This window comes from Chelmon rostratus, chromosome 12 (assembly GCF_017976325.1).
Source record: "Chelmon rostratus isolate fCheRos1 chromosome 12, fCheRos1.pri, whole genome shotgun sequence".
NCBI lineage: Eukaryota > Metazoa > Chordata > Actinopteri > Chaetodontiformes > Chaetodontidae > Chelmon > Chelmon rostratus.
This window is the reverse complement of record NC_055669.1, coordinates 13,643,647-13,669,102: the sequence shown is the minus strand read 5'-3', so window position 1 is coordinate 13,669,102 and position 25,456 is coordinate 13,643,647. Positions and strand designations below refer to the sequence as shown.

General features: G+C 40.5%; 1 protein-coding gene across 1 annotated transcript in view; it reads left to right on the top strand.

Annotated features, from left to right (window-relative positions):
• The window catches only part of tnr (tenascin R (restrictin, janusin)), a 66,822-nt gene that overhangs the window by 6,984 nt on the left and 34,382 nt on the right, over positions 1 to 25,456 (top strand). The window contains exons 6-16 of the mRNA XM_041949635.1: positions 4,500 to 4,619; positions 4,779 to 4,922; positions 6,029 to 6,144; positions 9,628 to 9,778; positions 13,989 to 14,167; positions 14,543 to 14,633; positions 15,174 to 15,256; positions 17,461 to 17,563; positions 18,292 to 18,381; positions 20,596 to 20,729; positions 20,935 to 21,064. Coding sequence (XP_041805569.1) covers positions 4,500 to 4,619; positions 4,779 to 4,922; positions 6,029 to 6,144; positions 9,628 to 9,778; positions 13,989 to 14,167; positions 14,543 to 14,633; positions 15,174 to 15,256; positions 17,461 to 17,563; positions 18,292 to 18,381; positions 20,596 to 20,729; positions 20,935 to 21,064 — 1,341 coding nt within the window. The remainder of the gene's footprint in view (positions 1 to 4,499; positions 4,620 to 4,778; positions 4,923 to 6,028; positions 6,145 to 9,627; positions 9,779 to 13,988; positions 14,168 to 14,542; positions 14,634 to 15,173; positions 15,257 to 17,460; positions 17,564 to 18,291; positions 18,382 to 20,595; positions 20,730 to 20,934; positions 21,065 to 25,456) is intronic.

The following is a 25,456-nucleotide window of genomic DNA, read 5'->3' as shown; positions in this document are numbered from 1 at the left end:
CAGTCATAGCAATTTAGAAGCCTACTGCGTAAAGTAGCTGTGTTATTATCAGTTATATGATTTGGCAGAGGTAATGGTCATGTTGAAGGGCTTTGACAGAAACGTGACAGTCCGCCTCATCACACAATCAAGCACAAACCTTAACCTGTGTGCCATTCATAGTCTGCCTCAGCAGCTTCAGGACACATATTGTTATCACGGTTGTGACTGAAATTGTGTTGCAGCTTACAACAAAAGTCCTTCAACAACCAAAACCATTCTCCTGCGCTGAATAGAAATTGATTCCCTTTTTTCCTGTATGACAAAGCTGGTTTGTATTTTTGGAGCTGCCTTTTTGACCAAAAGAGACACGAATGCAAGTTTGATCTTTGAGCGAACGTCTGGTGGGCTCCTCTTTTTTCGGGTGCTCATAAGAGCGTAGTAGAGGAAACCAAATTTGCATTTCTGCACAGGAAACCCCACAGGCCTTTTTCAGCATGATATCAGTTAATTTACTCTTCTCCAATAATAAAACAGCAGTAGCAATAACAGGTGGTCTGTACTGGACATCTTTTTGGATATACATTTACAGTAAATGTAAGTGTGCACTAACAGCACAATCACAGCCAGCATACTTGGAGTCTTTACATGAATAGTTTGCTAAATTTTTTTTAACTTATAATAATAATATACACTTTATTTTCCTTAGCCACTCAGGACCATTTAACATGTCAGCTATAGTATATTAAGGCAGGTAGTAATTCCCATAATTATTCCTAGACTTCTTGTCGTATTTAGTCTTATTTAGTCTTATAGTATTACATCTTCTTTATTGTTTTTATCGCTTGTCATCCTATACTGTTTTTGAGACAATTGCCAGCTTTGTGATGCCAGTTATCCAGGAACAATGCTCGGCTTCCTAAAGCCATGTAACCCAGCCAAACTAGCTTGAACTCACTTTGTGATACGTGCTCATGGCAATTTGTAACGAGGTTGTATGAACCCAAACGAAATACAAGATGCAACACAGCAAGACCCCTTTATTGCCGATTAGAGCAAGGAAAACAATCTGGTAGCACAGTGGGTTTTAGTTCCACATCAGCAGAGTGAGTCTTTGACCCCCATTTAAATAAATGAGCATTTAAAGCCCTTTTTATTTGGGGTGTCTTCTATTACCTTCAAACTCCAAAATATCGAGCTTAGCACGAAAAGTTTTAGTTTAGTCACTTAAGCAAATGAATAAGAGAAATGCCATTACAAGAAGTAGCCTGAGGGTGAGTTAGTCCTCTGATGGTGGACTGACCTCCGTTGTCAGCTGGAGTTTTAACTTTTAAGGTTTTAGTTCGGTAGATACTGCTGTATCTGCCATAATTGCATACTGATTAGACCTAATGAGAGTTAAAGACTCCAGGCGAGATCCTTGAATAACCTTCAGCAAGTTGCCCTTTTGAAACAAACCTTGAGAAAGATACATGCCTGAGAAATGGTTTTCCATAACTCCAGAACACAAAAACCTTCGGCATTTGAATTAGTCCTCAAGTGATGCAACCAGTGTGTTTGCAACACCACATTCATGTCGATAAGCATTTTAACTAGTAACGTTTCTAATATTAGGCTGCATGTACACAGCCTCTACCTGGCTAGAGACGTGGAGTTCTTAAAACTGCTTGTCATCCTAAGACCTTGTAGGTTGCCAAAGACCAATATGTGCTTGAACTGAAATTAGAATAAGAAAAGAAAACACAAGGAGATGAACTTAGGAGCTGAAAACTGCTGCTGGAGTTGGACACTGGCCCATTCGGAAAGGTCAGAGGCTCTCTTGATACTCCAAATGTTGAGAAATTCAACAGAGGAAATGCTATATTTGCATTCAAATAAACTGCTTGTTGGTGAGCTTCCACACAGCAGCGACAAGGTGAGATACTCACTGCTTCTCTGTCTTTTGTAAAAAGTTGCAGATTCCTGCTGTAACATCCTCGACTAACTTTTCAGAAGAGCATTTTCCTAAGTGCTCACTCGTGAGTTTGCCCTTCACTTTCTATTGGAGTTAACGTCTTTACTTTCAAGTGGCTCGTCTATTCAGCCTCCTGCATGACCTCATTCAATCACTCCTCTTCTCTCCCATGGATTATTGCTCCTTCGTTTCATTTGTTATTTCCTTCATACGTGACGAAGCTGAGTCTAATTGATGAAATAAATCTAGCTAAGTGAATTCCGCAGGAGCTGTCCCCAGTACAGGTTCACCGTTTCAAAATGAGCAAACTATTGTACAGCATGCGCCCATCTGTCGAGTGTGTGAGGAAGGAGCTGGAAAGGCTACTGAAGTGTCCAAAGGATCCCCGAGGAGGACTCAGTGGTGTGCTGTAAAGTCCTGTATCACAGGATGTAGAGATGATGAGGGGGTGAGAGGTTGTTTGTCTCACCATCACACTCATTGCTCCCTTACTCCTCTCTGTGCCTCTGCTTTTCTGTGTCATCCTTATTCTCTCATTTAGTCATCTCTCTGTGTTCGTGTTAGCCAGTTACTTTCCTGAAGCCAATCCTGTCTCGTCTTTTTCTCTCCTGGCCTCCCCTGACGTCTGTCTATCTGTCTGTCTGTGAATCCGCCAGAGTCGTTTCTCCCAAAAACCTGTTTGCACCTCCTTCTCCTCCTTCGTGTCCTTCACCCGTCTCCCCTCCTCCTCGTTGTTTTTGGCAGTGGGAGCTGTAAACACTCTTGTTTATGCCTCGACATTTACATTCAACACCACCTTCTCAGGCTTATGGCTTGACTATCTCCTATTCAGCCGGAATGAATGACAGCGCTTCTCCCTCTTATGTTAACACTCAGCCTCTTGTTGCCTCAAGCACTGGCTTCTTTCACTGGCTAGAATGCACGCTAACACATATTGAGATACACATATTCACCATCAGCTAGTTGCTTATTGGCATGCATGTTACTAGGATATTGGCTCTTTATTTATCATTATAAAGCTCTACAACTACTAGGCCATTGACTAAGAGTTTTCTCTCAATAATCTTTTATAATCACTGTTTATTGATAGTAAGTGATGAAGTTGCTGTACATCAGTTGTATTTTTAATAACCTAACCCTAATCCCTAATAACCCTTACCCATAAGGCATAAATAAGTACATTATAATGACTAATAAAGCCAATGTGCTGCTAATATGCATGAGAATAAACAACTAGTTAATGGTAAATATTGCACCAACACACTGTAGTTTAGTTTATTGTCTTGTTTTAAAGATTGCAGAGGCACATGTAGGGATGTTGTGTGCGTTGGTTCTGAGCACTTTTTGTATGATAATTTTACCATTTACTTGACCTTCAATGCATAACCATGCAGTGAATTAAAGGGGAAATATGCCTAAGCAGCAGAAAATTGATTATTTTAATACTAATGTAGTTAAAAAATCTTTTTTCCGCATACCAAGTTCTATGTATGTCATAAATATAGTATCAATGATGTCTTCAGATCAAAGACCACAATGGAAATACGTCTTGCACTTTCTTGTGTTACTGCATACTTGACAGTGCAGATATGTGTGATCTTGAGTCCTTTCTCTCGTTGTGTCAGATAAACTAAACTAAACTGAAAAGTCTGCTTGAGTCTGAGACATACTCAGTAAGTTGTCTGGACCCTTGGACGTAGGTTTGGCCTTTTGTAGAACTTGCAAATATTGGACCATACCGGAGGTTTTTCATGCTATAGAATTATAACTACTACCAACACCTCAACGCTACTGCCAGTCATTTTTCAAGCCACGCAGCTGCATTTTAGCTGTTCTAATTTCTCTTGTAAAATGATTTGACTATTTCCTGGCAAAGATACGTATTCCTTAAGTGTTCACTCTGCTCCATCTAGATGCTGAAACACCTATATACATCATATAAACAAATTTAAACCAAATTTTGAAAAAATCAGCAGAAGAAAATGCAAATGAAGGCCTGTTTCTATCCACTACTGTGATGCAATCATCATGAGTTGGTTAATTGAGGTAAGCAGTAGGTGGCACCAAATTTTCCAGTTGGAAAACCATTACACCATTGCAGAAGAAGGGGCACAGCAAGATGACATGATTAAAAGAGCATCAGTCGATGGACATGACACAAACATGATGGAAATTTCTGTTAATTTCATGTATTCAAGTGAGGAATCTTTAGACCGCGTGAAGCGATGAGGAGACATTTTAATCTGTGAAAACGTCTTCTTTTTCTCCTCTGGGAGCAGAAACAGCTAATAAGTCCCAAGTAAAATCTTCGCTACTCAGAACTAATTTGAAAAAGGTGTTTCTGTCTCCCATTAATTGCATTAACTCTTTTTTAAAACAGGCGAAAACCACTACAAGTGAGTGTGAAAACTTTTGGCAAAATCAAGGAGGTTTTTTTCATTTTTTTTTTAAATGTTACTGTTTCTGTCAACATTTTCTAATGCACTACTTCAAAATGTGCATAACAATATGTTGATGGAACACGGCTAGTTTTTTAAAAATGATTTGTGCTTTTTTGTCTCAACAGTGGCACCAGCCATGAACCTGAAGGTCCGAGGCGTGACTGATCGCGTTATTGACCTGGAGTGGGAGGGATCAGTTGTGCTGACAGATTTCTTAGTGACCTATACGCCAAGCAGTGCCGGAGGTATGTTCAGAGCTGTGCTGCTCTTTTCTAAGCAGTGAAGGTTGTAATATAAACGTAATTTAATTGAAAAATTTTGAAGAATACACAGCTTCTTTAAAAAATCAAAACAAAAAAAAACATCCATGTATCAGTGTATCTTCTTTCCTGTCTCTCTGTCAGGTGTCCAATTAGAGATAAGGATCCCAGGCAATATCACCACCTGCTCCATCTCAGGCCTGGAGGCAGGCATAGAGTACAACATCAACGTGTTCGCTGTTATTAACAACAGTATCAGCGTCCCTGCCAGCATCACTGTTTCAACCTGTAAGTGCTGTCCTCTGGGTTGTGATGGCAAAATGTTCTCGTGGGAGCTCAAAAGAGATTCCCACTGAAGCCATGTTTGGTCCGTGGCTAGCAGAATGTACTGTAAATGGTGCACCTCAGTTAGGTTTCACAAAAAAAATTCTCTCTCTCTCAACCAGTGCTGTACAAGCCTCCTCACATGGACGCAGCCATTCATGCAGATGCACACACACACACACACCCTGTCTCTCACTTTTCCTCCCCAAGATGCTTCTCAGTGTCAATAGAGTGAGAATACCACCTGGTCCTCTGCCAACTGCTTGTGATTCCTATCTGTAACACCTGCTTTGTGTCGCTCACACTCCAATACACACACACACACACACACACACACACAAATTTGAACAGATTCTGAATGTGTACCTCGTGGCCAGTGTTAATGCCAAGTCATTGGACTTGTCAGAGAAACATGCTAGATGCTTCCATGCTTATCAGCAGCATACAAGCTCACTTTTTCAATGGCAAACAGAACACTGTATCCGCTCCACATCAGTGGACTGCATAAGGTGTGTTGCCAGTTCAGTCGTAGCTGGTAAAATTATCCTCCATTTCGCTGAGGTGAATTCAATTTCAGTGATTGCAGAATTCAGAATAATAAAGTCAATTTAGGGCAATTAAGGTTGACGCAACCATTTTTCAATGAACATATGATTTGTTGGGTTGTCTTTGCTAAACTTAATTGTGAAATGTAATATTTGATTATCTGGAAAGATTTATGAGCTGCCGCACAGTACCGTGGCAATCATTGAAAAATCCAAGCTGAGAAGAAGTCTTTCCGTTGTTTCTCATGAAGCAGGTGTGCATGGTTTAAATCCTTTTGAACAAATATGACATCTTCTGATGAATATGAATGAATGGCTAAAACTCAAGAACAATCTATTATAGCCTCAGTGCAACATTCCTCATGATCGAAGGAAAGAAAGAAAATGAGTTAAGACTGAGACAACAGGACAGAAAAACAAATGTCAAAGCGAAAGGCTCAGCATCAGACACCTTCAATGGAATAGTGATGTATGGGCTGTGTGGGTCACTGAAGAGCAACAATATGTCTCTGACTACCTCTCCAGATCTCTCCAATCCGGATGGTTTAGTCTTCAAATCCATCACAGAGACGTCAGTGGAGGTTCAGTGGCAACCGTTCTACTATTCCTTCGATGGGTGGGAGATCAGCTTCATCCCCAAGGTAGAGTAGAGCTACATGTGCGAACACTCAGTATGTGTGTGTGTGTGTGTGTGTGTGTGTGTTCACTGTCCGTCCCACTGTGAGACAGCATCACAACATGCTGAAAGACAAGTGCGCTGAGTGTGAGAAGAACAGAAGGACAGACTGGCCCACACACAACAGTATTTTTAAAAGATTTTTTTTTTCAGTTTGCTGTTTGACCAAACAAAATATTCCTGATTGAACAGAACTGTCAAATCTGACCAATGCCAACCTCTAAATGACTTTGGATGTCTGTATGGAAACAGGCACAAAAATAACGTGAAGGATTTAGGTTTTTCTCGGGGGTTTGCTCAACTTGAAGCCCATACCAAATTAGACAAGCGGATTGTCTTCAGCTTATTGGCTATTAGATGGATGAGCCATTAAACCCTTTTCCAGAATAACCCTTTGTAAAACCATAGCGGGGCCAGGTTCAAAGCCGGAAAGCAAAAACATTTCTCTTTATAATTCCCGCTGTAAACTCAGGTACTCTCGGCACTCTAATCTCATGCCCTCTCACAGTAATTGGTTTTCTCATTTAAGGTGTTCCCATGGGGAGATATCCTTTGGACCGGCCATACTTCAAGCCTCAAATCTGATGTTCAGATGCTTTTTTGTGTTTATTTCAAGCCCTGTTAAGGATAGAATGTTTCTGAACGGGAAAAGCAGTGGGCTTCCTAATTTCATTTTATTGCTTTTAGCCCTCCCTTTTCGCTCTTTCTATCCAATCTTCCATGTCACTCCACCGCATCTCTTCTTCTAGCACTTTCCACCCCCCCACCCTCTCTCCTAATCTGTTGTTGTTATGTTCCATCCACCACTTCTCGGTCAAGATCTCCAACCTTTTCCTCTCTACCCCCAAAGGTACCCTGCATCCCTTTCTTTCTCTCTCCTTCACCTCTCTCTTCCTCACCCTGCTTTTTTGTACATGTTCTTCTCCCTGTCTTTCCTCGCTTTTCTCTCCCTCGCTCTCCAGCCACAAGGGAAATCATATTATGAGTTGGCAGTCCCGCCCCCTGTGGATTTAATCCAGCAATGGGGATTGTGAATTTTGACAATCTAGTAATGGAAGTAGGCATGAAAGCTTCGGCCTGTGCGAACAAACACAGAACACAGCGCTCTGCAAAAAGGAAGCAGAGAGAGGGGGAGGGGAGCAGGAGCTTCGAGACCTGACGTTAACACTGTTAGAAACAGCTACAGTATATATCTGACATTCCAATAAAGTGCCATACTGCCAGTGGTTTTATAGCACATGCCTACTGCACCATCTGATACTTTATATTTTGGGCTTTTTGCAATAAATCAATATAGCTATCAGTCAGGACTGCAACCAGTACTGTGCTAATATTATACAGTATTAGTCATTTTGTATTAGTCTCACTAGTAGGACTTTACAGCTGTTTCAGTTTCCTAGAGCCTCCTTCTGAAAAACATTTTGTTTGATGGTTGCACAAGGCGTTGGAGCCTTTTCTTGAAATGAAATTCACATGCACAGAAAGACACACACATGACCACGCATAACAATTAGAGCTTCCCTAATTCTCAGCACTGTGATTCATTTTGTATATTCATCAAATGGTCAGAGCTCAAAGGTCAGGGCAGCTTTCTCTACACATGAGGTATTAGCTCATGTTATGCCTGCGTAAACTTGAAATCATGCCTGTGACTGTAACACTGCTCAAATTGCAATTTATGAGTCACTCTTTCACTCCTGGGTAGAAGTGTCAGTGCCAGGCAGATTCCATGAGCAAATAAGAATCAGCGTCTTTTGCGTATTTGATCTAGCTGCATCTTTTTGAGGAAAGATCGGGAGATTGAGTATGGGGAACATTACTTGCATGCCACGCATCTTGCAATATATACACATTATATACAGACTTGAAAATGTAAACTCAAATTACAAACACATATTTTCTCACTTACCTGCAGTAATATCTAGCTGTGTTTTATTTGCGCTGGCTTTGCGATGAGATTTCTGCTGCCACCCGAGTACAAAGGAAGTGATTGGAATGACATTTTTGGTGTTCACGGCATTTAAAAATGACATTTGAAATACTCAACACCAATGTAATTTTCCAGAAAACAATTTCCTTGTTACTATTCATAATCCACAGCCTACAGTGCAGTCTATGAAAACTGTTGAGTGTCAACACAAATTTTCAAATGCCATGACTATACATTTTTTTTCTTCCTTTTTTTCAGTCAGCATCGCTCTTGTATCCTAGCCTTTTTTCCTCATTCTCTGTTTTTGGCAGTGTGCTTAAAATAATGTATCGTCTTATTAATTTTAAAAAGTGCTATATAAACGAAATCAACTCAAAACTTATACTTGATATACTTAATGTAATCAAAAGTAATCAAAAAATCTGATGCATGTGCTTTATTGGAGTGAATTTATTAAGATATTAATCACTGCTGCAATACATTTTAAATCTAATATTGCATTGCTTTCTACGAATAGTCAGAGGATTATTAGAACCACCTCTTGCCTTTACTTTTGACAGACATAAAAAGACATGCTGCCTTACCTGAAAAACTAAATTACCCTAATGAGTAACCAAGAAGCACAATCAAAGAGTCCTACATTCTCGTCACCTTAATAAAATCAAAGTGATGCAAATACCTCCACAAGGACCGAAAAATCTCTTTTGTCATTCCTTAAGTAACCTTGTCGGCAGAAAGAATGATGAATAATTATGAGCCAGCTGATATTGGAGATGGGAGTGGGATATGCTGTTATGGTGATTAATTTGTATAATTTAGCATTCCCTTCATTTAACTGTATTATTATTGAGATTGAACACCAGTTGTTATTGGAACATTACCGTTGTGTGTTACTGCCCACCCTGGCAATTTAGTTGAGGTGATTAAATGGATTACATCTCTAATTATAGTTTTAATTCAGGAAAGTAGCAAGCTGTTATATGTTCTGTTTTAATACGAGCCTTCATAGCGCAGGCTTTTGGGGATCTTGGAGCAGCAGTAGGTGTAACATCTGTCTGTCGGCAGGAAGTGCATGTGCAACACTGGCTCTCTGAGAACAGCTGGGAATAGCGGGGTCTCCATATGGATGAGTGACAGGCCTTTGGAAATGTACGGAGTGCTGCCTCTGCAGAATGTGGCCCAAGAAATTTCAGTGTCGCATACATAACCATTTCTGCCAAGCAGAACCGTTTGGGAATTTAATGTGGTAAATCATCCAAAAGTTTACAAATAAGTCAAAAGAAATTACTGCAAATTATACAGCGCAGAGAATCTCCTGCATAGAATTTAGCTGGATGAGTCACTGTTTATATCTGACTGTTGAGGGTAGGCTTTTATCTGCCAGATCCCTTGTCTCCACTGAGAGAGCAAGTTTAAACCACACAGTAGATGACATTTACTCAAAATATGCAAAACAACGGACATGAGTTCAAGTCTCTTTTCGTCTCATCACTTTTATCTGTTTTTTTTTTTTCCCAGGACAATGACGGAGGGATGACTGCACAGCTGCCCAGCACCATCACTTCCTTTGTGCAGACTGGTTTGAGACCAGGGGAGGAGTACACTGTTAACCTGGTGGCACTCCGAGACCAGGGTCGAAGCCAGCCAGTCACTGCTATTGTCACAACATGTATGTATAATGCAAACCTTGACATTAGGATATGATGTCATTAGTTCGATAAATTGCTAAAATAGAAATATATTCACAGTGTTGAATACCCAAAGGTAAACAGGGAGCACACACACAGATCTTCAGGACAAAGTTGTTTATGACTAAACGTGCGAACATTTCGTCCTAGTGGCCTTCGTCAGAGTATCTGGCTGCTAGGCCTTTAAGCCTTAGCATGTTTGTTGACAAGGCTAGAATGAATTGATGAAACTGAGATGAGTCAGCTTTGTTCTGAAGGTCTGTGTGTATGCTGCCTTTCTACCTTTTGACTTTGGTTTAACACCACAAACCAAACACTGTACAGGCACATCCATTCCCAGACTGAACACTCTCTGTCCAACTGCACTAAGATTAAAAGAGGTTTTGAGTGAGAATTATTTTCTGTTTTCCTACAGTAGGCCATTACAGCACATGGGGTAAAAGCAAGCCTGTGTGCAGAGACAGACCTAGAATGCCCATTATATTACTGTTAATATGTTATTGGCCAAATATAACATTAATATCCCTAAAAACACATTTTCCCAGTTAGCTTTTTTCTTTCTCTGATAACGTCCAAGCAAATATTTTTAATACTTATGTTTTTTTCTCATGACAGATTTCTGTATTTGTGTTTTTATCTGTTATCTTCTCACTGGTTTGAAGTGGGTGTTGTTCAGCAGGAGAAAGGTGATGTCATGTACTTGCACCAATCAGGATTTAGCAATATTTGATTTCACGTGTTTGTGTTAGCGGACCACCGTCAGTGGAACCTGATCAAACCACATCCACACAGTCCTGATGAAACACATCAGATACATTTTTGAAGGTATTAAAAACTTCACAGTTAAAATAATAGAATTAGTTGTATGCAAAAATGCTTAAGATTTGTAACCAAGTTTTCAGGGGCTTTAAGGTGAGTTTGAGGAGGGCCGAGGAGGGCCGAGGAGGACACTGTGGACACTGTGTACTTCCAAAAAAAGGGTTATTTTGTATTTAGATTAAATGTGAGTAGCAGTGCAACTGTCAGTTATTTTATTACATTAATCTGCCAGTTACACTCAAGGTGACATCTTGAAGTTGCTTGTTTTCTCCAGCCAACAGACCAGAACCTGAAGATGTTAAATCTGCAATGATTTACATAGCAAAGAAAAACAGCATGTCACATAACTCATATCTGAGAAACTGGAAAAAGCTAATGTTTGGCACGTTTGCTTGATTAAAGGCTTAAATGATTAAGTGATTATTAGTCAGTGAATCAACTCATCTCAGTACCCAATAATGTAACATCATTGTAGTATTCTTTGTAGTTTCAAGACTGCTACACACACACACACACACACACACACACACACACACACACACACAGCTAAATACCCTGGAATAAGCAGTGAGTGTCACCTAGACATATTTGTTGTTCTGCCACCATTTATGTCCCTGACGTAAACCTCGCTGAGGTATCGTCCCCGCTCCTCACCCAGCTGACACTACTTGGACAGCTGTAATAGATCCAATTCAAACCTCGTCCATAACAATTCAAACTCTGATGTCTGCAGTCAAAACACCATCAATTTCCTGTCAAGTCTTTGTTCGTTTCGTGGGTTGTAATTAAGTATTGATTAATAATTCATGGCACTCATTAATTTTTCACGGCAGCCCACTGCAGGACACCTTATTGGATAAAGAAAGAGGAAAAGACAAATTTGAAGTTACTCAATTATTCATAACAAAGATTTATCCTTCCTCGGAGACGGAGGGAACACAGTGAGGAGTCGGAGGAAAACCAGAGGGAGAGGACAGCTGAATCGGGAATTTGTTCTCAGCAACTGTCTTGCTCAGGATGTTTTCTAGGAAGAGACCCAAGGGGCCAATTTCTAATACATCAAGGATCAGGGTGGGCCTGCAATATGTCAAGTCTGGGACTTATTTAGATCTCACAAGCTTAAAGAAAGACTTTAAAGGAGAATATGGTCTATGTTGCTCAGTGTGTGAAACATATAATTTACATAAGTTCTCCCTGGGGCTGTCAGTAAAGAATGATTATGCTATCAGAGCACAGTATGGTGCTTTCAGTTTAAAACATGTATGTTGAACCAAGCATTGTGTTGTGCTTTTTTGGTCAGTTGCTCAACCTTAATGATGCTTGTCACCTGCGTAAGACTTAATTCAACACTTATTCAAATTTAGCATCAGTAAATGTGCATGGATACCATTTAGTTGCAGCTTTGAACCCCCTTTAACTACAGTAGACGTTATCAAGAAAAGTGCTGATTTAGAGATCATAAGCACCTTCATTTTACCAGACATTTGTTAAGCCAAAAATGTGGGCAGCAGGCCACCAGGGTAGTCTAGACATCCTTCTCTGCAGCAATGTTTTTCAACTCCTTCTGTGCGATCCTGATGCGTTCCCACACCAGATGAGATATATCATTTCTCCAGCTAGTTCTGGTCTCATCCAGGGATCTCCTACCAGTTGGACATACCTGGAAAACCTCCAAAGGAAGGCATCCAGGACACATCCCAATCAAGTGTCCCAACCACCTCAGGCTACAACAGCCTTCTGGCCACAATGGAGGTTTTGAACATGGCCCAGCTGGATTACATGTACCTAACCTCTCCCGGGATGCAAGAGAAACTGTTGCAGAAGTGGGAGATGGACATGGGCCTCAGCTCCCAGTTCACCCTCACTACATGTTTGGGTTTAGCAGGGCTGTCCAGCAGTCACCCCCACTATCTGATCCAACTCACCAGCAGGTAGTGATCCCTTGACAGCTCTGTTTCTCTCATCCGAGTGACATACGGCCACAGATCTGATGATACAACAACAGATTTAATCTTCAGTACTTCCTGGTAGGGTCTCCCAAGGTAAAGTTGTCCCAGGGGAGGGGCCAAATTAAGAGCGATTCACAGACCCCACATTAATCAGTGAAGAAGGAGCTACAGCACCTCAACAGGGACATTTGGGCACAGTCCTGCAGCCAGACATGGGAGGGGAGCTCAGCAACGATGGTCTGTTGTGTCAACAATCTGAAATTGGTTTTCCTCATCACTCATGAGGTGTTTTCAGTTCTTCACTCTCAATAATTGTTGTTTTCCAGCAATCGGCATGGAAAGATTTTAATCATGGCTTATGTTTTACACCTGACACAGATAAAGCCTGTTCTCTCAGCGTGTCGGGTTCGATGAGTTTTACATGCTTGGCTGTCAGAGAGCAGTTTTTTTTTCCGATAACAAATCCAGATCTTCCACTGCAAAAGCTTAAAGTATTAACATGAACTTTCATCCTGTCTTTTTAAGTTTTCTACTTAATACTGACTGAAATGTGTCCAAACCAAAAACTGGCAACAAATGCCTGGTCAGATTAGCAGCCTTGTTTACTTATTCTTTGATTTTGTTCAATTTAATCATAATTTGGCCAAGACTGTGTTTTATTTAGGCCAAGCTCTTATACAGCAGCTTGTGGTGAGACAACATTTTATTTATTTATTTTAGAGGAGTTTTGTTGATAAATATATTTAAATTCCTCAAAGCAAAACCTCATTATTTGATTGATGTTAGTTGATTATCAAAAATAATTGGAAACTGTTTATATTAATCAGTTCACCCTTTAAATCTCTCTTGTTTTTAAGGGAAAATGCCAAACATTCTCTATTTACAGCTACTAAGGGATCCTTCCAGTGGGTCACAGCACTAATCTGGGTTGACGAGATTTCTGGTGGGATCTCAGAAGATTAGAGATCACAAGTTGTAACTGTTGTTGGTGTAGACTGCTGACACCTTGGATGAGGTGTCACAAGAAGACACTGTTTTATTTTATTGGGGCCAAGAGCCAAAATAGAGTGGGAAACAACGTGGTTTGACATAGTAAACTGAGTATCTTGTGGTTTTGGAGTGTTAGTAGGACGAAACAAGCAATTTCATGATATTACATGGGCTTCAGGGAATTGTCAGGGGTTATTGTTTCATTGACCAAATAATTAGAGAAAAACATTGGCAGATTATTCTGAAAATGATATAAGTGAAAATTTGCAACCATACCTAAGAGCAAGTTATCCTAAAATGTATGTTTTGCTATCTAACCAAATATCAGATGTTAAATTGCCAACAAAATGTCAAACTGAGTGGCGCTGCTTTGTTTGTAACAATAGCAACAGAACATCCAATAATTCTGCGTGTTTCTTTCTTTCTTTTATAGTGATTGATGGCCCCACACAGCTGATCGTGCGGGATGTGTCGGACACCGTAGCGTTTGTGGAGTGGACACCACCAAAAGCAAAGATTGATCAGATTGTGTTGCGGTACGGCCTGGTGGGAGGAGAGGGTCCACGGACCACCTTCCGCCTCCAGCCTACACTCAGCCAGTACTCCCTGCAGGTGAGTGGTGGGGTGTGTGTGTGTGTGTGTGTGTGTGTGTGTGTGTGTGTGTGTGCATGCAATTCATCATGTTGTGGGATCTGATCATACTGTCACTTTATGTGGCCTCACCAGCCATCTGGGGACAGTAAAGCCACTCTTCACACTCTTGGGCTGACCGTTGTCTTTGGGTTTATTACATTGAACTCACAAGTATAGTGTTACTAGTGTGGGTGTCGGTCTGCGCATGGTCGCTTGTCATGCTTAGACTGTTAAATTATCTATTCTCAGCTTCTGCCTGTCTTCTGTGTCTGCAGACAAAACAAAGACAAACTGAAATGTCCATAAAAAGAGATTAAAAAGACTTAACTGTCCATGTTTTTTTTTGCTCCACAGGTTCTGCGTCCTGGCTCTCGTTACGAGGTGTCTGTGAGCGGTGTGAGGAAAGGAAATGAGAGCGGGTCTATTTCCACTGAATTTACTACCGGTGAGGTCTGACAGCAAGCAGATGTGCTGATAGTGGTGTGTGTGATCCTATGCCTGCCTCTGAGGATAGAACACTTGATGACATATGGCCAAATGTATACCATATTGTTTATCTATATTGAAGAGGGTAGTGGACATCTGTTCATGGTAATTTTTTCTCTTGTTTGTGCACGAGTACATTATTTGTGGAAACGTTGTATTAATTTGTTTTCAGTGCAAACACATGAACTTCAAATTGACATTACTTTCAGCTACATCTGAAGTAAAATGTCATGCAAATGCGTATGATGTCAGAATATCTAATTCAAGGTTATTCAAACAAAGTAAAATCTGCCAACTGTTGCCAACAGGATAAAAATATTTACAAATAGACATGTGTAGCAAGTGATGTTGAGTATATCAATTAAACTACAAATATCAACCTTAGAATTAGCAGCTGATGTTTACAGATGATGTTAAAACCGCTGATGTTTGCTTGTTCACAATCCCTGAGAATTGGTCTCAGTGTCCCCAACATTGTCAGCTTTATCGTTCTTCTCAGAGATCGATGCCCCTAAGAACCTACGGCTCGTATCCAAGACCTCCACCACCCTGGAGCTGGAGTGGGATAACAGTGAGGCTGAGGTAACTGGGCATGACCAAATAGTGTTAACATTTAATTTTCACTATTTGTTTTTTCAGCCGTTTTGAGTGATCAACGGTATGCATCTTAGGACAATACAACAAAGTTTTGTCATTTTTGCATCTTCTTGTGATTCATTGTTTTTAAAACTACCTGAATTTTGATGCAGCATGATGACTTAATCAGTTACAAAAATGATTGGTAATTTGCAAGTAATATGAACCTATCAGTGGTGAAAAGTAACTAAATACATTTACTCAAGTAATTGTACCAAAGTAGAGTTTTGTGGTACTCGTACTTTGCTTTATTATTTCAGTTTTATCGTACTGTGTACTTCTATGCCACTATACTTTCAAGGTAGATGTATTTTTTTATGCCTCCATGCTGGCAATAGGTGTGGGAGAGGAATTATGTTTTCAGATTGTCAATACGTCCCATTCTCATGATCATGATATCTCATGTGGGACATTTCTTCAAATTTGGCACAACTGTTCACTTGGATTCAAGGTTGAAATGATTTGATTTTGGTGGTCAGAGGTCAAATTCACTGGCGACTTCATCCCATTCTCATGAGCACAACATCTCAGGATTGCCTGGAGGGAATCTGGCATGAACGACTTAAGGATGAGCTGATTAGATTTTGTTGGTCAAAGGTCACTGTGACCTCACAAAACTTTTTTTTTATCATTACTCAAGAGTTCACATGCTAATTATGACCAAATTTCACATACATATCTCATAGGATTAAATGATGACATTAAGGTCAACTTCAGTGCAACATCATTATGTTCTGCAAAACACTTGATCCATAACTCCATAACTCAGAAAACAGAAGGGGAGATTTCACATTCGGTCAGATACTGAACTGGTGACACTAATCTTGGGCATCCACCTTGAAACTGTGCTGATTGTAGGGATCTTCTGTGCTATCAGGATGAAGATGTGTGTGAAGCAGCCAGTTTGTAGCTTCTTTGCAGCAACATCCGTATTTTAGTCCATTGTAGTTCACCACAAGCTCATTGGTTCTGCTGACATTGAGCTTCAGGTGATTGTTGTTGCACCAGCTGATGAAGCTCTCTGTCAGTCCTCTCTGTCAAAATAGTCCCTAAGTGAAGACAGTAGGTTTCTCACTGGAAATTATTCACTGGAATCATACCTCACCATAATTTCCTTATTATGCAGTGTCATAGAATAAACCACCTAGTAGAATATAAACCTGCTAAAAAGAGCTCAGCATTAGCAGGCTACAACATGAAAATGCTGCTGACCTGCTAAAGAATCAGTAATAATAATGAAATAATATATACTGGATTATATAGATATTTTACTATGGCAGGGCTCAAAATAAGTATTTTTACTTTTGATTCTATTAGTACATTTTGCTGACTATATCTTGTTTTGCAGGATTTACATTTTTATGTAATGTTTAAATTAACTTATAGCCTGATATACAGAAGAATACTTCTCCCACTACTAGAAGATATTCATGTAAACCTCCTTTGTGTATTTTTCTAAAGTGGATTATTCTGAAATACTTCATAGCTTCTACATGGCCTCAGCTCAACATTAGGTGCCCCTTATATCACTGAACATATGTTGATTATGCCCTTTTTGTAAAAATAACAACCAGTTTTACCTTAATCCCTTGACCTTATCCACCCTCCCTTGACCTGCTCTGCATACATGCTCTAAAGCAGTTTTTTTCCTCCTGTTTTTCCAAAATCTGCCATGTTGAATTGAGCACTTTATCATCACACACAGGTGAGCCTGCATTTTGTGAGCTTGGCAAATGCCAATAATGGGAAAGTGGCAAACAAATTTACTGGGCGCAAGTGGTCACTGAATGTTTTACTCGGAATGAAAATATAATAAATCATGTTGTTTCACCCAGTAGTCACAGTGATATTCCCAGGGCTCACTAACTACTCAACCAGACTTATGAATCCAGCCTGTCTTAATGCCTTTTCGCACTACAAATTCATTCATCCTCATGATTCTGCAGTGTTGACAGAGAGCCAAATATCGTACTGGGCTGATGCAAAATAAACCATTTATTCTTTGAACCATCAGCAATGCAGGGTAGCATTTAAAACAGTTTAGGCTGCTCATGATAGCCTTGTATTTGCTTCATTTTTCTTCAAAATCCTGTCACATGTCACCTTCAGTTTGGGGCTGCAAGTGCTTAAATATATGTTTTCAAATGTAGGTGGAGGGCTACCAGGTGGTGTACAGCACTTTAGCGGGAGACCAGTACGATAAAGTCATTGTACCACGCAATGAGGGAGCCACCACTAAGACCACTCTCACAGGTAAGTGAGGAGAGGAGATGAGTTGTTTTCCTCTCATTTCCTTCTTTTGCTCAGAGTGATGTTTTTCCTCGTCTCTTATTATCACAGTGCGTCTCATGTGTGCTGAAGAAGCTGAGAACTGCCTGTGTGTTTTACATGGCAGGATTATCTCCAGAGTTAACACTTGGTTGATGGGCTACTGATTGTATCTGTAGAAACGCTCGCTGTCCTGCAGGCATATTGAAAGGCTGTCAGAAAGGGGGGGGTCAGCTGGGATGTTTTTTCTGAAAGGCCATAGTGCTGAAAAGGGCATGGCCGGCATAAGAATAAAGCAAAAGGTCCTTGTGTTAATCTATTGGGCCATTGCAATCAATGCTTCCTCCACTCTCATTCCTTCTCTGTCACTCTCATTGCCTCCCGTCACTGTCTTGCTCATTTTCATTGCTCATCTCGTCATCTTCATTTCTGTAGCTTGAGGAACTCACTGTGGACACACTGAATGTATTTGAAACTGATTAATTATGCGGTTGGCAAAAAAAAAAAAAGCATGTTTCTCCCACAATCATACTGATGTGAATTTGCCTAGACCTCATCACTGATGTACACCTAATTGGGCTGTTGAAAAAAAGTCCATCTAATTGACATGTGCTTGCGTGAGGAGGAGAGTGTGAAAGAAGTCTGTGTGATGTTTCCTCCTGCTTCATGGTGTGTTTAAGTGGCAGCCCGTTCTCTCTCTGTCTCTGCCTCAGACCTGCTGCCAGGCACAGAGTACGGCATCGGCATTTCTGCCATGAAAGGCAGCAACCAGAGCACGCCAGCAACAATGAACGCCAGGACGGGTGAGTGTTTATACTCCACTGTAAAAAAAAAAAAAAACTGGTCTGATGTATGCAAGACACACTGAAACCTCTTTCACACTGGACAAAAAAACACCATCTGGTTTTTGTTTTCAGTGGGCATTCATTCCCAGGTCAAATTACTCAGTAGTCATGGGTATTTATTGACTCCAGCTTCGATTGACAGCAACGGAAGCATGACACTTGGTTGGGCACGCTGATTTTTTGCCTCTTTTCCAATGATGAGGCGCGTTGAAGTTTCGGACATTGCCGTGTAAATATTTTTCAGACAGAACTGTTACACTCCGTTTCCATCTCATTGTCATTTCCTAAAAGATACAAAAAGCAACCTCCATAACATTGTCCCTGGTCCCTTGCTGCTTCCTTCTGTTCCCTGTTTTCCTGCGCATTGTGACGTCGATGGTGACACACCAGAAAAGAAAACAGAAAGACAAACTCTTTACTGGCATTGGGAAAGGAGTCAATTGCTTCTTTTTAGGGGTTTCCCCATATTTCAAAAACCTGCATATACGCGGTAATTTTTGTGTGAAAGTGGTGTAAGTGAACAAGTGAGTACAGCAGCGTTGTACTGGAAATCTCTGCTTCACAGCAGGCTGGTTGGCCCATTTGTTATTATCATGTAATTCTCGTGCTGTTGGTCAGTGCTGCTCCAAGCCATTTGAAAGAAATTAAGAACACCTAATTTTGGCAAGACTTGTGTCATTTTAGTGAGGGGTGTAGCTGTTTCATATCAGCTTGGGTCAATGTTTCTATTCAAGCATTTTAAAGCTGTATTAATGCATACCATTTTGCTAATCGCACTCTCTTTACTTCAGCATTTGACCAGCTATGTGAATTTTTATTGTGTTTTGAGTTTTTTGGATGAATGGAAAAAAAAGACCCCGTTTAACATTCTGTTTGAAATGTTAGTGCGTGGGGGTGCTTCGCTAATCTTTCCCATCACTTTGACTGCAGAGCACATCTTTCCTCCAGTTGCAATTATTTTAATGGCTGAAGGTATTTTGCACTTTGCAAAATTATGCCTCCATTTTTGTTAAGAACAAGCTCTTTCTAACCCACTGTTTGGTGCACTCTCTTTGAAAATGCACTACAGCTACAGTATCCCATCTTTCTCAAATAGCTTTAAATAAAATGACAAGACCTCCTGTCTGCCCGGCACACAGCAGTGCTCATGTTACTAAGTGTGAGTTGCTGAAAGCCGAAAGCATAATTTCCATTAACATTGGCTTTAAATTCATCTGTCCCCCCAAAATACTCAATTTGACAAGGAGCTCTAAAAACATTGAGGATTCAGGCAAATTGTGAAGTCTTGATCAGATGAGGATTAAACATTAATGATCTAGTGGGCAAGTTGAATCACTGCTGCAGGAAACAAAAGTGCAAACATAAGAACACAGCAAATACAAAAAATATCAGATACAGAATGCAGGATCATTATGTTAATATAGATATCCTTTTGGAAATGAACTTCCTGGAAGCAGACTCAGTAAACAGTAATGGTCCTGCCAGTGCTGCACCAGAGAGGAGGACATACAGTAGATAAGAATACAGCTGTGTTTTGTGTTAAGATGTACGACGTTGACGCAGAAAAATGTGAAGCTTTTGTACCATCCACTGTCATACCTTTTTGGCGTAGCCCAACCAAAGGAAAGAAGACAGGTCATAAATAAGTAAACGCGTAATCTGAAGTGCAGAGTACATTTCAAAACTTCAGCTTTTTTCCAAACATCTGTTGTTTCCACTCAATTTTTTTTTGCTTTATGATTTGAAAACATGCATATAAAGAAACCTAGATGGAAAAGTACTTAATTGTTATCAGATGAACAATATTTTTTTTTCACACACTTGAAAGTGTCTTGAGTGGCAGGTGCATGAAGGAAAAAAAGAACCAAAAACCAAAAAAGAACCTTAAATATCAAAACATAATGTGCTGTGCACCATCTGCACTTGAGTCAGTCATTGGACATTTATCATGGATGAGAAGGAACATCCCTGAAATGTCATATCATATCTTAAATTGTCATTAGTAATTCACCCCGTTGCTGTGCACCCACTCAAGTGCATTCTCCTGGATACGGTGTTAACGTGCTCATGCAGTAGCCTGCTTTAATGCTTGGTATTCGTTTTAAAACATTTTTCCGAAGACATTTAAGAGGCCCCTGCACTTTATTGGAAATCTTGCTTCCATTCTGTTAGGTCTGGATGTGCCCATGGATCTAACTGTGACGGCTTCTACAGACAACACCATCACTCTGGTGTGGGGTGTGGTTCAGGGTCCCATTGACCATTACAAGGTCTCCTACACGTCATCTTCTGGCATCACGACCGAGGTAAAGAATTGGACAGAATGGAATTAACAATAGATAAAACGTCACAGGTATACAGTAAATTTTCATCCATGTGTATTCTGTACACAAACATACTAACAGTCATCCAACAAGGCTATGACCTTTTATTGTGACAAAGTCATACAGTGTCCAGAGAAATCCTGTTGATTTCTGCTTATTGTGTGAATTGTGTGACTTCCTGTTCCAGCTGACAGTGCCTAAAGATGTTACCACCACCACTCTGACTGACCTTGAGCCTGGTACTGAGTACACCATCACTGTAGCAGCAAGAAGAGGAAGGCAGCAGAGCACTGCAGCTACCATAGACGCCTTCACAGGTAGACACTCGTGCAGGTCAACAGTGTTGCTTTTGTGCACCGCTATTGTTAGCCGAACACCAGCCGTCCTCTTTTGTCTTTTTTTCTTTGCAACAGCTCGATATAAACTTTTCGAGAGTATCAAGGTTGTGGCACAGCATCCATTCAATTCACTCAATTATCAGACAGATAAATTCCCTCTCAAGTGTTTTTTTCTGCTCGGATAAAAACATGAAAGATCAGCCTGTTACTGCAGAAAGACAAGAGAATGGTTTTAACAACAGTGGTTAGTAATGAAGTTGAATGCTGAATTTAATGAACTAGTGTGGCAGCAGGTAAGGTGAGTCACACTAAAAGAAAATGGAGGACTCTAAAAGACTTTGAAGACGCAATTAGTGTAGGTAAATTATTCAAGTCAGCTAATGAGCTTGTTACAAATGTTCCCTAATTGCTCTTCTGTTTTGCATCTAAATGCATTTGTGTTTCTGTTCCTGTCGGTTCCTTTTCAACGACACATTCTCTCAGTTTGACTGTCACACTCGGCGCTGTCGGCCTGCGCTGCTCTTCCTCTTTCTTTCAATCACAGCAGAGTTTTCTTCTCTCCAGACTTTTGTCAATCTGTCCGTGTCGTATTGCCTGTCAGTCGACACAGCACTGTTGGTTCTTTGTGACTTTTACACAAAGCTTGACGTGGTTTTCAGTTGTCACAAAGGACGGTGTCACAATGATGGGCATGTGCTTACCTGCTGTCACATTTGTCAATCTTTTCTTCGCCGCTCTCATCATCATCTTCATCATCATCATCTGTGACCATCGTGGCTGTTCTCACCATCATAACCATCGGCGCTATCATCGCGATCGTCATCACATTCATCATCTTTTGTTGTGTGTGGCTCCTTTAGTAACACCGCTCTAACCATCTGGGGAGGAGACACGAGAGAATGACAGAATAACAAATCAAGAGGAATCAGAGGAAAATATAATTAATTACCTGTCATCTTCTCATACACCAATCATTTGGCCGTATTGGCAACATCTGCCTGCCTGCGATCAGGTGAAGCCATCGTAAGGAGAAAAAAAGAGTCTGGTGCTTAGTTTGATCTTGAACTGCTCCAATGTAACTACCAGACGGCTTTCTGAGCACCACTGTCTGTCCTTCACTTTGTCTCTTTATCACTGAATATAAACTCCACCACCTCCTGTAAGTGGTTATCTGCAAACCTCTCATTATTTATCCATTTATTTAATCATTCATTTATTCACTTTTCCAAGGTTTTTGTTAAGATGTATAATGCTAACAGCAGCAAGAGTGAAAAAAGCCTTCCATAAGGGAAAATGTACTTATTTTCATCATCTGTATATACTTTTGAACAGTTTAGGGCGTCTTTGTCACATCCCATCCATTAACATTATGGAGTGATGGACTTTTGGAAGAAATCGAGATATCCTTACTTTTAGCCCCTAGTATAAGGCGAGTCTCAAAAGTGATGGGCCCTATATTTCACACAATGCAACCAATAGCATATTTACATTAGACCGTGCTTGCCTGATGAATTCCCGTTTAAACCCTGTGCCCTCAGGTTGTAATGCAGCTTCCTCTTCTAAATTTGAAGGCCCCAAGCCCAGGTCGAGATAAGCCCATCATCATGAAATCATGATATGGAGACACATTTCTGTTGACTGAACAGGGAAGAAATGCATATTGACAATCGGTGAAGGAAAATAAAAGGTAGCCATTCACCATTAAAAGAGGAGAAGAACGTAATGCATGGCATTGTACACACTGCAGGTTTCAAATGGTGATTGATTACAATGAATACCCCACAGGATGCCTTTAATCTGGATAAATCAGACAATGAGACGTCAGTGTCCCTGCATCTGTTTATACATACCTCACATGGCTAATTAAATTCAAATCGTCTTGCATTTGTTGCTGTGTCAGCTGCTACACCGGTTCATATTCATTACATCATCTCCTGTCCAGATCATACGTTTTGACAGCAGCATCTGCCATCATCATCATTTCTCCGCTTTCTTATTGTGAACAGTCCCATCACATCTTCATCTTTATGGCGGATAATCTCATTAGTTTGTCTTTTTTATGACCAATTAAATCATTACTTCCGCATGATTGTGGTCCGCTCTGTCTCTCACCTTACTCATTAAGATTAGACCCAAGGCTAATTTTCTCAACTGTATTATAAACGATCTGTTACACCATCCAGGACTGCTTCCATCCATCACTGAATTGCTTGTCTGTCATCTCCATAACAATGGCAGCTGTGTTTTCTTTTCTTTTTTCCTTTTTTTTCTTTTTTTGCCACCGCTGTTTCCTGCTTTCGGCCGGCTTTTTGCCAGTCCTTGAAAACTCTCCAGTGACCTTTACACCCCCGTTCCTCCAGGAATCAGGCCCGTAACCCACCTCTACTTGTCAGAGGTGACGTCAGACTCGGTGTCGGTGGCCTGGAGCGCCCCGGCGCCGCCTGCTGACCTCTTCATCCTGAGCTACAGCTCTGCCGACGGGACCGACACCTCTAAGGTGACACTGGACGGCTCCAAGACAAGGTCTCTGGTCCAGGGGCTGCTGCCGTCCACTCCGTACACCATCAGTCTAATCACAATACAGGGGGATGTTACCTCTGAGCCCATTACAGCATCATTCACGACAGGTAAGCTGCTTGATACCTCGGGGACGGCACAGATGAAGATGCGTAAACATGACGCATATTACTGTTTGTCTGTGTGTGAGCAGCATGCGTGGATTTTTGTCAACCCGTGAACTTGAAATCACGTTTCAGGCTGCAACTAGCAACTGTTTACATCATCGATTAATCAGCAGGTTGATCGAAAAATGTCCATCACAGGGTGACACCTTTAAATTGCTTGTTTTGTCCTACCAACACTCCAAAGATTTTACATTTATTATCACATAAAGAAAGAAAAGGCAGGAAATCTCACAGTTAAGAACTGCAACTAGGTAAGCTTGTTACTTGGAAGAGAAAGTCAATAATTAAACGATAGAATTGCCAGCTGTTCTTCAGTTGATCGACTAACCAATTAATTGAGTAATTGTTTCAGCTATAATCAATCCGGAAAGTCCCTCAATCGCATTTAGGAAAGAAATAGCAGAAGTATTTTTAGGAAAGAAAAGTGGGGAAATAGCAAGTGTGAGGTAAGTGAGAATGGAGAAAAATCCAAATGGAAATACAAAGTCATTTAAATTAAATATGTATTTGCAGAAATGCTGCTGAAGCATTTAATTTGCATAGAACCACAGCAGAATGAGTTTTGTATTTTCCTTCTTTCTTCCGCTCCTCACAAACAGAGTTTCCAAAACACTGTGGTATCAGATGGCTGGGGTTTGTCTCATAGATGAAATGTGAGCCAATGGCCACTCTGTACAATGATCCAGTGTTATTTCACAGTTATTCATATTTATTGGGGGATATTTGAGAAGCTCTGACAAATGGTTGTGTAATAAAGACAAGGACAGCGAGGAGAAAAGTTTAGGAGGGGGGGCAGATGCACTCAAATTACTACTGTAACATTTCGTATAAGAGAAGCAGCCTGCTCTGTGCTTTAAACTCTGTTCTGTTTTCTGTGTATCCTTTGGAATTGATTCTTTTCCTTTTAGGCTTCCCTGTCTTTTATCACCCCTCGCTTAGTCACCATTTATCATTTCCCTCCATTTCTTTTGATTCAAAATGTTTTTTCTGCTGCTGTGATGATCCTCCACACCTTTGTCCTTCTTTGGTAATATTTCACACATTATTACTGTGCAATTTGTCATTAATTGGCTTACTGTGAAAAGGAGCTCTCAGAAACATGTCTTTTGATTATGAGTGTGCTATTCACATCTGGGGGGAGAGTGAATGAGGAGAGGGTAAGTCTAATAACCTGCCTGACAAAGAGACAATAGGTAAGACAGAAAAAGAGAATCTCTGTTTTTTTTTCCTAGAAATAGGACAAAAAGAAAATAATCAAAAGAGAGAATAAGAGAGGAATGAAGACAAATGGAGAAAAGACGAAAGTCAGCGTTGAACAATAGAGATATTAACTTTGCATCAGTGCCAGAGACACCTGCATGCTGTCATCTGATTACTGTGCCAGTTTCATATAATACCTTGGCAGCCTCTCCCTCTCTCTCTCTCTTTCTGTCTGTCTCCCTCTCTTTACGTTCACCCACATGCAGATAAGCAGATTTCGAGGGTGAAATTGGACGGGGGTTTTCTGAGAGAGACGTACAGTATTTCATGCACCTGTCATTTGACTGCGGTAATTTTTAGTGCCCTGCTTTGATCCTGCATGATTGAATATGAGCGCTGATGAGAGACTGGACTCTCTGGCTTACCTTGTATAATTAGGAGTGTTTTTAGAGTTACATTTGCTTCATTTATAAATATACTGTGTATA